This window comes from Oncorhynchus clarkii, chromosome 26, assembly GCF_045791955.1.
Source record: "Oncorhynchus clarkii lewisi isolate Uvic-CL-2024 chromosome 26, UVic_Ocla_1.0, whole genome shotgun sequence".
Taxonomy (NCBI): Eukaryota; Metazoa; Chordata; class Actinopteri; order Salmoniformes; family Salmonidae; genus Oncorhynchus; species Oncorhynchus clarkii.
Genome location: NC_092172.1, coordinates 18719968 through 18732946, shown reverse-complemented (window position 1 = coordinate 18732946; position 12979 = coordinate 18719968). Strand labels below are relative to the sequence as shown.

Here is a 12979-nt window from a genome sequence, read left to right as displayed (position 1 = left end):
AGATTATTTGTTCTTCAATGTATCATTTTGATCGCACACCAAACTTTTGTTCATTAGAAGTGGGGTTCTCAAACTTTTTGGGGCTGAGGACCCTTTTCGTGATAGAAAATTAATCAGTGACCCCCCCCAGAACACAACTCAAATGAGAAAAAAATAGCATACATGGAGTTTACTATGACTTCAGCAGTGCATGCATGGCTGGATGAACCAAGTCTTGGTCTCTGGGAAGTAATATTTTAAAGGCCTGCCTCTTAGCGTCAGAGAGAATATTTAGCAGTTTTCAAGCTAATTTCCTGCAATTCTACACATTTAGTCATGGGGCAGAGATATTGTTTGTTGTTGCATCTTCTAATATCCTGCAATTCGAACACATCGTTCTATGAGGCTGAGAGAAAATATTGTCGTTTTAAAGCTTAAATTACAGGCCATTTATATTTAAAAAAATGCAAGAATTATGTTGAAACATTTATAATTGGTGAAGTACTGTGGATACCAATATTCCTGTGAACCTCCTAGGCCCATGTGACGATTTATCTGGCCGCAGACCCTCTACAGTACCTCGGACCGCACTTTGAGAACCCCTGCATTAGAGTTTTGGCCCTGACCCAACTCTATTGTTTTCTGAGCCCAGCATGCAGCCGAATTGCTAGGATATTACCACTATTAACATTTTAGCAATTAATAATCCGATCAAGCTGTTTTTGAATAATTATATAAATTGTCGATACATGTAGTCTACAGTTTTCTCACACCACTTTCTTTCCCTTTTTTCCTCTTGCCTTAGCGGAACAGAAAAAGTAGTCCCGATTTATTGTGCTGTTCATAAAAATAGTTTGCAGTTTGCTTGCTTTTTGAGTGAGCTCAAACCGTGATAGACATGACACTGCAGCACACAATGCTCTCGGTCTTTTAGACGGACTCAATTAATAAGGCTAACATACATAGGGACAAACAGGTTATAACTGTGATACTCTAACGTATTTTTAAAGAAACTAGGCCTACTCTGCGTCAATATTTCCCATTTAGTGTGGGACAGAATTTTGCTACATGTCCAATTAGTTGCAACCACCTTAAAGTGACCTCTCTCTTTCCCACCCTCTCGGTCCATATGCATTCATTGGCTACTCATTTATTCGTTATCCCACTTCTGACACCAGTGTAGCGAATTCAGAGGTCTCACCAATACCTTTCCTTACACCAATGCGCTGATTGACACAATTTACAAAATCTGGCTTCGATCTCTTTGTACTAGTCTCACATAATGTGGCCTAATGATTGATTAAGACAGGCTTAATGTAATATGATGGGTCCTCTCAACTGCTGTCATCTCCTACCACTCCGCGTGGTGTCTGCTAGGCTGGGGATATCGTTTCACGGTTTTCAGCGGAAGGATACAACACCGAATGTCATTGTAGTGCTGAGGTTTTTGCGAAGCAAAAATGTCTGTCTGCCTAAGGTTAACTCGCAAGTGACATGTAGGGATATTTTGCTAACTATTACAACCTAAATCACAATTTTACAGTATTTGAGACGCGTTACAAGAGAACGAGGCTCCATACTACCACACCCGATCGCCCTAGTTGGAATTTTAAAGTGGAAAAGGTAAAATATTGTAGTGAGTTTGTCAAAAAAGGTTTCGGACTGGGTGAAAGAAGTTGGGATACAAGAGACTGGAGCTGGTATGGAGTAAAGGGTTGGCATTTGCTTTACTACTTTTACTTGAAAGGGCGTTTTACACAGCCTGAATTTGTAGCCTACAGCATATTGGTGGATCTTCCTTTTTGTTTAACATGCTAATTCACTTTATATTTAATGACACATAAATTCGTGACTCATCACTGACTATTGCAAAGCAACATATTGTATAGCGTATCATTCATTAGTCATTGATTTGAAAATCTACAGTAGGTTAGTTATTTTGTAACTTAGTCTGTCGCGGAAGATTGATACAAATGTAGCGTTTGGGGAGTCAGATAAACATTTGAAAAACGATGCTGCAGGTCTCAGTGTGTGTCAAGCATTTTTAATGTGCCTGTACCATTGCAAATAGATGGAATTTCCTTACCACGTATTGGCTACCTTTTCATTCTGTTCAGATGTCACAATGTGCAATAACATTTTCTAAAAGGTAGCGTGGAAACGTGGATGACAATGGGTCAATTACAATTACTTTCATCGGTTGTTGCAGTAGCCTACCTTTGATCAATTAACTCGCACAGCAATGTCAAGGGTCACTGTGCAAATTTATTTTCGGAACCGACGTGTTCTGGGAATAATCCTTGTCAATTTCAGTCAGAATCTAGAATGAGATTTCACTTTACTGAAGTTCGTTATTGAATGGATATTTTTTTTAAATCAAGGAATTAGGACAATTTAAAACAAAATTGGACTTAAGCAAACAAACTTTCTTCTTTAGGTCTAAAGATTGGCAGGATGAATCCTCAACAGCGGGTTGCCGCTATCGGAACAGACAAGGAATTGAGTGATTTACTGGATTTTAGCGCGGTAGGACAGTTATCTTTCTATCTTTTTACAATGTTTTATGTGTTTGTTATTTAGCCCACTTTATTCTGTATCAGTCAATGTCTCTCCAGTGAAGAAATTGATTATGAAACACAGGAAGTCTGAACAGCTTGTAACAGATGCATGATTATCAAAGGCAAAATATTAATTTGTCTCAGTCACATTTTTCAGACCACTTCTTTTCTTCTGGTAGATGTTTTCTCCACCCGTAAATAGTGGGAAAAACAGGCCAACCACCCTTGGAAGCAGCCAGTTCAGTGCACCAGGTAGGATTTTATCCCAGAAACCTATTTTTAATATGTTCTCTGTTCAGTTATAGCCCTGGTTCCCTCTCCCCCTGTTGTGTCATGTCTAACCACTGCTGTTTGAAATCAGTTCATATGCGTGTTCCTGATGTCTTCCACTGCATTTTGGATGTTTGTGTTATTAATTTTGTGAAAAGCCAAAGGAGCAAGGTTTCATATTCAACATAGTATTACTGTTCATTTCCCGCCTCATCGGTGTGTGTGTGTGTGTGTGTCTGTGTGTGTGTGTGTGTGTGTCTGTGTGTGTGTGTGTGCACTCTTCACATCTGGTGTGTGAAACATGCCACCTTCACCTGGAATTATCGTAGACTGACTGCTGTAAAGATGTGGAAATAAGGAATGGTTTAGGCTTATTTGACATATGTGAAAGAATGCTTATCGACCTAACAGCTCTGACAGTGTAATATAATTGTAATTATCACTTCTTTATAACCCTTCCTTGTGTTTTGTGTGCAGAAAGATATCTGTGGCTTGTTCGCATATCCATTTTCTATTGATTATGACACAAAATCAATTTTGCTCATATTGACAGTGGGGCATTGATTGTGTTTGTGATATATTGCTCCCTAGATTTGTGCAACATATAAAAGCTGTGCCAAAGATATCCAATGTCTATCAGTTGTGTAGTATGGGGTTACAGGTTACTTCCTGTTCATCAAGTGGTGTTTCACTGTGTCCGTCCCCCAGTGCTGAGCTGTTTAAAAAAGGCAGTGAGTTCCTCAGCCCCAGGTCCCTAAAGGCCTGGCCATTCATGTGGCCTTCACACACCTATCTCACAGGCTCAATGACTAGAGGATGTGATCTGATGTAGTGTAATTTTAGCCGGGAGCATTTCTCATGCAGAAGTGGCCTGTTTAGCCTGATGCAGCTTGCTTCATTGGTGTAGATGTATTAATAAGTGTTGCTTAAATACCCTGCTTTTATGTGGATAATTTCTTCACTGTAAAGGCTCCAACACATTAATCCATAGCACAATCAAGCATTATATCTCCTCAATACTTGTTTTACGTAAAGCAACAAAGCCTTGCCTTGTCGTTAGTTCTAAACGACACACTTTTATTGGAAACAACAGTAAGACAATGGACTGATCAGCAAGACAATGGGGCCAAAAGGGAGATTTTGTGAAAAGCCTGGTGAAGTGTTCTGATGTTTTTCAGAGTACTTTGCATCCTCACTTCCCATTCTGGATGCTGTCTCCACAGAAGTAAATAGCTTGGGATCCAGGTCAAGTCGGTGCTGAATTGATGCTTTAAGTACAGTGCCTTCGGAAAGTATTCAGACCCTTTGACTGTTTCCACATTTTGGTAGGTTACAGCCTTATTCTAAAATTGATTAAACTGTTTTTTCCCCTCATCAATCTATACAGAATACCCCATAATGACAAAGCAAAAACAAGTTTTCAGAAATGTAAGCAAATGTCTGAGGTCCTGAGCGCTCTGGATCAGGTTTTCATTAAGAATCTCTCAGTACTTGGCTCCGTTCATCTTTTCCTCGATCGTGACTAGTCTCCTAGTCCCTGTAGCTGAAAAACATTCCCACAGCATGATGCTGCCATCACCATGGTTCACTGTAGGGATGGTGCCAGATTTCCTCCAGCCATGACGCTTGGCATTCAGGCATTCAGAGTTCCATCTTGGTTTCATCAGACCAGAGAATCTTGTTTCTCGTGATCTGAGAGTCTTTAGCTGCCTTTTGGCAAACTCCAAACGGGCTGTCATGTGCCTTTTACTGAGGAGTTGCTTCCATCTGGCCACTCTACCATAAAGGCCTGATTGGTGGAGTGCTGCAGAGATGGTTGTCCTTCTGGAAGGTTCTCCCATATCCACAGAGGAACTCCAGAGCTCTGTCAGAGTGACCATCAGGTTCTTGGTCACCTCCCTGACCAAGGCCCTTCTCCCCCGATTTCTCAGTTTGGCTGGGCGGCCAGCTCTAGGAAGAGTCTTGGTGGTTCCAAACTACTTCCATTTAACAATGATGGAGGCCACTGTGTTCTTGGAGACATTCAATGCTGCAGACATTTTTTGGTACCCTTCCCCAGATCTGTGCCTCGACACAATTCTGTCTCGGAGCTCAATGCCTTAATCGACATCCACATCTTTGGCGCCCAGGGAACAGTGGGTTAACTGCCTTGCTCAGGGGCAGAATGACAGATTTTTACCAATGTCAGCTCAGGGATTCGATCCAGCAACCTTTCGGTTACTGGCTCAAACCACTAGGCTACCTGCCGGCGCTGTATATACTTGCACTTTCATCAATCAGTTTGGGTAAAGCATTCACTGTGCATTCATAAGTATTAACAACTATACAGAGCATTATCAATATATATAAATTTGAGTCTGTTGACGTTATGTCAAATATATTCCCAACCATCCTTTAATAGCGCTCTATGTAGCTAATGCTATGTAAAGTGTTGCTGAATAGGCCTACTTCATTTTTGAGTGAAATTCGGTTTCAGTGATCATACCTTCCATTTTGCCCCACCATAATGAAATATAAAATAGAATGTTGCTTCAATTCAAGTGTTACAAAGGAACTCATTTTCTGAATTCTTAATGTGTGAAGTGGGAGAATTGAACTTAGTAAACTCTGCGGTGTGCTTTAGAATTTAATATAGCATGGCATTCATGGACATCATGTGACCAGACACTTTTAAGCCTGATGTGTTGGGCATGCACTCTGTGGCTTCCAAAATAGACCAGCATCAGCATGGTGCTTTTTGTTTAGAATAGAAAAGAAATAGAGACTGTTAAGACTGTTTTTCCCATCAAAGCCCATCGTCATGGCTAAAATGCCTAGTGGTATTTATTTAGTCAGTAAGAAAAGTCACAAGAATTGAGCCATGTTTTGTAGAGGCTTATGTGAATGGTATTTTTGTTCTATTTCCATCAATAGACATTATGTGGGATCTGTTTTGGGCTTACTCTCTCCTTGAGGTTTTTTATGTGTGTCAGAGTCACACACCTGTCTGTTCCAAGCTTGATATACTCCTTGACCTAAAGTAAGTAGTAAACTAGAAACCACTGATACCTCAAATGTAATGTTCTGCATGATGCAATACTCACGTTAACATCTATGTCCAAGCTGCTCAGTTAGCTTGCTTCAGAGCTCACTGTGGCACTTTTATATTTGGAGAGCTATATTAGGAATATTTTCATATCATGGTTTGCTCTCTCTGTCCCACCTACTTTAGACTTGCTGTAGAAGTCAGCCAAGAATCAGAAAAGCCATAATTATGTTTGGGTTGTTATTGCTCCTAGAGAGACAGACTGAGGCATATTTGCAATTCTGCTCCTACTGCGGGTTGGCAACCTGAACAGAATTTATGATACATTTCTCCTGCAATTTTGCCTTCCTGTAATTGTTTATTTATCCCATCTTGTTTAGAATGGGCCTAAGTATTCCTGGTTGGCCTGCAGTCAATTCAAAGAATGTGCCACATGTTATCATTCACCTGTTTACAGAATAGATGAAGCCAAGTTGTACAAGGATGTTACAAGGATGTCAGAACTGTTCAATTATATTTACAATATTTTTTGTGAATATAATTTAAATGATATGCTTGTGATAGACATACACTGCATTTTCCTTCCACTTCAGCAAACTTTCTCTCAGTTTAAAGCTCTTTCTTCAGCTTTTATCCCCATGGATTAGAAAATATTATCTGCTGATTAATTATTAATACAGTGTTGAAGAATATGACTTTTTCGCATTCATAATTATTAAGCAAGGATTTTTTTTGTTCAGTCAGAAGACTTAGAGCTTGCAGAAGTACCCAGCTTGCATTTTAAGATAATTTAACACACACACAAAAACCTCTCCACTGCACTTGGCACAATAAAAGGTGACAAAACTAATCTTGAACGCAGCTTATCTTCAAAGCATTTAAGGATTTGGAATGTTGTATTTTTTTTGTTTAAAGCAACTGCTAAGTCGGTCTTCAATTTAAGCATGCATTTTTCTTCTAAAATTGATTATTTCAAACAGATTCAATATATGTAACCACAACAGTAGCTTTCAACTGAGGTTCTTAAAGAAGGACTGAGCTGAATCTTTTATTTTGCTCATGAAGCGGTTGTCCCTTGAGATGCTTCCCACTCCAGTTCTCCTTTTGGCTGATTTAATTTATCATAGGCTCTCATTGTTTTGAGTGTGTTTATTTAAATCCACATAAGTGTCACGTTCGCTGGAATAATTATCGGACCAAACTTCAGGGAGAGTGCGAGGAGCAGGCACAGGACGTACCGGACTGGGGACACGCACTTCAGGGAGAATGCGAGGAGGAGACATGACGTACCGGACTGGAGAGGTGCACTTGAGGCCAGAAGTGTAGAACCAGCACAGGTTGCACCAGACTGCTAACCGGATCCTCTGGTCGGACATTGAGCAGAACACACTTGAACAAATGAAATTAATTTAAATAGCCCTTTGTACATCAGCTGATATCTCAAAGTGCTGTACAGAAACCCAGCCTAAAACCCCAAACAGCAAGCAATGCAGGTGTAGAAGCACGGTGGCTAGGAAAAACTCCCTAGAAAGGCCAAAACCTAGGAAGAAACCTAGAGGAAGAAACCTAGAGGGGTGGCCACAACATCTCTCATCTCACTCTCTCCCAACTTCGCTATTGCCTCCCTGACAGTCTCTGACTCTTCCCTCTGCTCAGCCGCCAGCTCCATGTGTCCCCCCCCCAAAAAAACTTGGGGTTGTCCTTGGGCTTTCTGTAGCCACAAACCCTGTCGTCATTGCTGTCCTCCATAATCTCCTTCCGTCTGTCGCCAAGGAAGGGTTTCGCATCTCCCCATCACTTCTTCCCATGTCCAGAACTCCTTCCCTCTTTGGGCACGCTGCTTGGTCCTGGTTTGATGGGATATTCTGTCACGTTCGCTGGAATAAATATCGGACCAAGGTGCAGCGCGATATGGTTTCCACATAATATTTATTTGAAAACGCACAAAACAAAACAACAAAGAAAGAAAGAAACAACGAACCGTGACTACAGAGGTGCTACTTGCACTAACTCAAAACAATATCCCATAAACCACAGGTGGAAAAAATGCTACTTAAATATGATCCCCAATTAGAGACAATGATAGCCAGCTGCCTCTAATTGAGAATCATACCAAACACCAACATAGAAAAACTAAACTAGAACCCCACATAGAAAATAATAACTAGAAAACCCCCCAGTCCCGCCCTGACCTACTATACCATAGAAAAACAAAGACTCTCTATGGTTAGGGCGTGACAATAAGATCATCTCATTTTAGTTTGTAATCTCAGAACCTCTGTTTTACAAAAGTGCATGAAAAAATGATAGACTATATAAAAAAAATGATCAGGTCTTATAGCAGGCTTTAGTTTGACAAACCTCATTTCATGTTTTAAGCCTTTGAGTGTATTGCTGAAGGAATCCTTTTCTTTCAGAGACGCCTGTTTATTTTGAGATAACCTGCTGGCTGCTCTGTGAACTATTGGGCCACACTGCGTTTGTGATGCCTTCAAATGGGTACCCTCCCCTGGCAGACTGGGCCTCCTGCCCTCCATTGGAGGGAAGATTCAGGGAGAGTTTGGACATCTCTCATTTATGTATCACAGGTCACCTTGGTTATGGAGAACTGTGCTGTTGCCATAGCGATGAAAGTCCATTGAATGCAGGTGACTTGGCACACCTTTTGCATCTTTTTTTTGCAGGTCTGCCAAGAGGAAAAGCATTCAAATAATGTCTTCAGTCACCCAATATGCGGTAGATTACTATCAGGCTTCTCCTAGACTGTCATTATTTTGATATAACAAAGTTGGTGTTTTACATCAGACTTGGCTCCTTTGATGTGGATTCCAATTCATTTTTCAAATGAGCAGTTTATTACCATGTATTTGATGTTGTATTAAGTTGTGAAGGCACTTAGTTGGTGGGGACCAAACAACCCTTATTGTGACTTGAGGCTGCTGGATTTAAAACCAGCCAGAGATACATTTCTATACCTGCTTATCTGTGCTTGACCTCTGGCTGATATAGTCTGAATGGGCACATTGTTAGGTGTTGGACGGAGGTAGTGAGTTGTATCTGTATGTATGTATGTACACTACTGTTCAAAAGTTTGGGGTCACTTAGAAATGTCCTTGTTTTTTTAAGAAATGCACATTTTTTGTCCATTAAAATAACATCAAATTGATCAGAAATACAGTGTAGACATTGTTAATGTTGTAAATGACTATTGTAGCTGGAAACGGCTGATTTTTTTGGAATATCTACATAGGCGTACAGAGACCCATTATCAGCAACCATCACTCCTGCATTCCAATGGCACGTTGTGTTAGCTAATCCAAGTTTATCATTTTAAAAGGCAAATAGATCAATACAAAACCCTTTTGCAATTATGTTAGCACAGCTGAAAACTGTGGTGCTGATTAAAGAAGCAATAAAACTGTCCTTCTTTAGACTAGTTCAGTATCTGGAGCATCAGCATTTGTGAGTTTGATTAAACAAATAACTTTCTTCTGAAACTTGTCAGTCTATTCTTGTTCTGAGAAATGAATAAATTGTCAAGAAACGGAAGATCTCGTCCAACGCTGTGTACTACTCTCTTCACAGAACAGCGCAAACGGTCTCTAACCAGAATAGAAAGAGGAGAGAGAGGCCCCGGTGCACAACTGAGCAAGAGGACAAGTACATTAGAGTGTCTAGTTTGAGAAACAGAAGCCTCTCAAGTCCTCAACTGGCCGCTTCATTAAATAGTACCCGCAAAACACCAGTCTCAACGTCAACAGTGAAGAGGTGACTCTGGGATGCTGGCCTCCTAGGCAGAGTTCCTTTGTCCAGTGTCTGTGTTCTTTTACCCATCTTAATATTTTGTTTTTATTGGCCAGTCTGAGATATGGCTTTTTCTTTGCAACTCTGCCTAGAAGGCCAGCATCCCGGAGTCGGGATATTCCATTAAAAATCAACCGTTTCCAGCTACAATAGTCATTTACAACATTAACAATGTCTACACTGTATTTCTGATCAATTTAATGTTATTTTAATGGACAAAAACATGTGCTTTTCTTTAAAAAACAAGGACATTTCTAAGTGACCCCAAACTTTTGAACGGTAGTATGCTTCAAGAACACCTGCTGCTGAAGCACAGGATGTCTGTTAGTTTTAAAACTAAACTCCCAAATACAGTACATTGATGCTGAGTACTCTGGACTTAAGGGAGCATGTTGGTGTCAGGTGGAAAGCACTCCTCAGAAATACAGAGTTGCATTGGTCAACATGCCACACAGAGTGAGAGAGAGCATTAGCTTTAGCTACCTCCATCCTGACCACTAATGACTGACCCTACCCTCTGAGGACGTATCTGGGGGCAGCAGCGGGAGGAGGAGGTGTGGGTTGTCCTCATCTAATGATCTGAGAGCTCGTGGCCATCGCATGCAGCCGGGCCTGCCGTGTGGTGTCAGTGATGCGCCTGGGAGCGTGCAGGGCTTCGATTGGGAATAACAGAGCAGGGGTTAGTGGGAAGGAATGAGTTATGATCCCCTGTTTGATCTACCAGGCCCCTGTGGGAGTCAGAGAGCCCTGGACAGAGCATTACTGGGGGTACTCTGGGGAGCTGCTGGGATGCTGAGTTGGGGACTGGCCCTTTACCAGTTTAACCATGTCTACTCAGGATCTCAGAAGGAGGGAGGGATGCAGGCTAGGAGGGAGCATGTGCTATGTGCTGTTTTTAAAGAGACAGCCATTATTGAATGGAAAAGGTGATATTGTAAATTGTGTGATTATGAACACACAGCTTTGTATTTGCAGATTCAGATGTGTTCTATTTTCCAGTAGCAGCTCAAGTCTTGCACCTGTATTGATATACGTAGTGCCAGGAAAGGACCTGACTGTTTGTGTCCAACGGACTGCATGGGAGCTCCGACCTGGGATGTTATGTTATGTGCCATCCAGAGTGCAGTGGTTACGTGCAGTACGTGACCACCCCTCTACTATCGCTGTTTTTATTACAGCTCTCTCTCTGCCAACCTAGCTGTTTGGGTTTCTTCACTGGCTATGTCCTATTTGTGTTTGAAGATGGAAGGGATGATAAGGAAATGGTCTGTTTGGTCACTCTGTGCGGGTGTTGAGGGGAGGGGAATTTAAATGCAGGAATCAGACAATATACACCACTGCCTTGCCAAAAAGCATACCAAATAATTGTCCTTATCAGATAGGTTTCCATCATAGGGTCATGTTTTGTTCTAGTGGTTTTAAAGATCACAGAGTGGATTGTTGCACAATGGGGCATCTCTGTTTCTTTCACTCTTTCCCACACTCATAAATGCTCTCTAGCTCTCTCTCTCTCTCTCTCTCTCTCTCGCACACTCACACACAACATTTTCTCAGGTGTTGTGGCTAGTTTGTGAGGATAACTGAGTGTTTGGGGCTGACCGTGACCTGAGGCTTGATACATTTGTTAGGATTTCCATTTCAGATATAGAAAATGCTGATGAGTCCAAGTCGTTGTTGTGTAGGCCTAATCCCTCAGCAGTGGCTGGGCCAGCCTCTCCTATGTATAGATTTAGTTGCAACTGCATTTACAGTGAATGTGGCATGTTATTTTTAGGTCTGAGGTCTGAAATGTGTTTTTTTGCTGTGCTGTGCAAAATACCAATCAAATTGAAGTTCAATCTCTCCTCTTTTAAAATACTTGAGGATTAGTGCGTACCACTGATTTGTTCCTGGTTTTAATTTGTCTTTTGAAGGATTTACACTAATAAATTAAAGACGATGGACTCGAGCTAAATCTTTTGTAAAGCTCTCAACTTTCAATTCGTGCAACCTCATTTTGTTTGTTACCATGGTAATTATTGTAATGAAGGGAAATCATTTTCTCTTTGGCTTTGTTACATTATTGAATGAGGGAGAGGAAGCAGCCGCATGTGTTACATCCTTTACATCATAAATGGCAACATTAACATTTTATTTTTTATTTCAGATTAATAAAAAAACAGGATTTGAAGGAAATACTGATGACACTGCGCTGTGTGCTTTCCTAACATTTTTCTCCTTGTCTCTCAGCTGGATATATGTTCCCTTCCTGCAAAATCTAATACTTATTACTGAGCTAGAAAAGTGAAATATGAATCACTTATTATTTGACAGTTAGGTCCAGAATACTTAAAATAGCTTTTTGATTATTTGTGCTAATCAACATTGATCAAAAAGGGTGATGAAAAGTGAGTTAATAAATTGAGAGAGCTTGTCGTTTATCCAGCCTCCTTTTGGCCCTGTCCCAGGATCCTCTCTGACTGTGAAACAGATGGGACAGCAGAGGGGCACTGGTCATGCGCTCTGATTGGCTGTCACTCACTTTATTACATCATTAATATCGTCCCATCATGTTATTTCACTTTTGATACCAAAGAAGGGCTCTCTCACTCCCACATGTTCATCTCCATCACTATAAAACACGTCACGAGAAAGAGAAGATCACACAAGCCCAAATGAGTCAGGAAAGCCTGCTGTCCCCCTCCTATGAGTAGCGTGAGAGTAGCTTGCTGTGCTGACAGCCCTGCCATTGGTGTCAGGGCCAGGGGAGAATGAGGGAACGTTTGGAACGTTCCCTCAGTCCACTGCCTACCAGGGCCTGTGTTATATTCAGCACAGCAGTTGGAGGCAGAGGAGTGGGACTTGATGGGCCTTCCTCTGCCATGTTGGCTAATTTATGGCCAGAAGCACAGGAATGAGAAGGGACTCTGTATCAGAAGGTGTGTGTGTGTGTGTGTGTGTGTGTGTGTGTGTGTGTGTGTGTGTGTGTGTGTGTGTGTGTGTGTGTGTGTGTGTGTGTGTGTGTGTGTGTGTGTGTGTGTGTGTGTGTGTGTGTGTGTGTGAGTGTGAGTGTGTGTGAGATAGTACTCAGCCCTCTGATGAGGGATCTGATAGTGCTGTTAGAACAGTCATAAGACACGACTCTGATTAAACCTACTAATGAGCAGCTCAATAAAACTAAGTCCTCCTGATGTAATAAACACGCTGCTGATTGCAGGAACCCGCTGGTGTGATAGGCTAATCCTTTTGTGCTCCCGTGTTTGTTTCACCCTAAAAAGATCCACGCACAGTGAATGAATGAAGAGATATGACTTGTCTGCTTGTACGACCACGCGAGAGCACTTCTCTGTAGTTAACCTTTCTA

The 12979-nt window shown here is 41.4% G+C and overlaps 1 protein-coding gene across 1 annotated transcript in view; it reads left to right on the top strand.

Annotated features, from left to right (window-relative positions):
• The first annotated feature begins 1411 nt into the window (after nt 1–1411).
• The window catches only part of LOC139384355 (transcription factor 12-like), a 95908-nt gene continuing 84340 nt past the window's right edge, over nt 1412–12979 (top strand). The window contains exons 1-3 of the mRNA XM_071129062.1: nt 1412–1693; nt 2417–2505; nt 2717–2789. Of these exons, the coding sequence (XP_070985163.1) occupies nt 2434–2505; nt 2717–2789 (145 nt within the window). The 5' untranslated portion in view covers nt 1412–1693; nt 2417–2433. The remainder of the gene's footprint in view (nt 1694–2416; nt 2506–2716; nt 2790–12979) is intronic.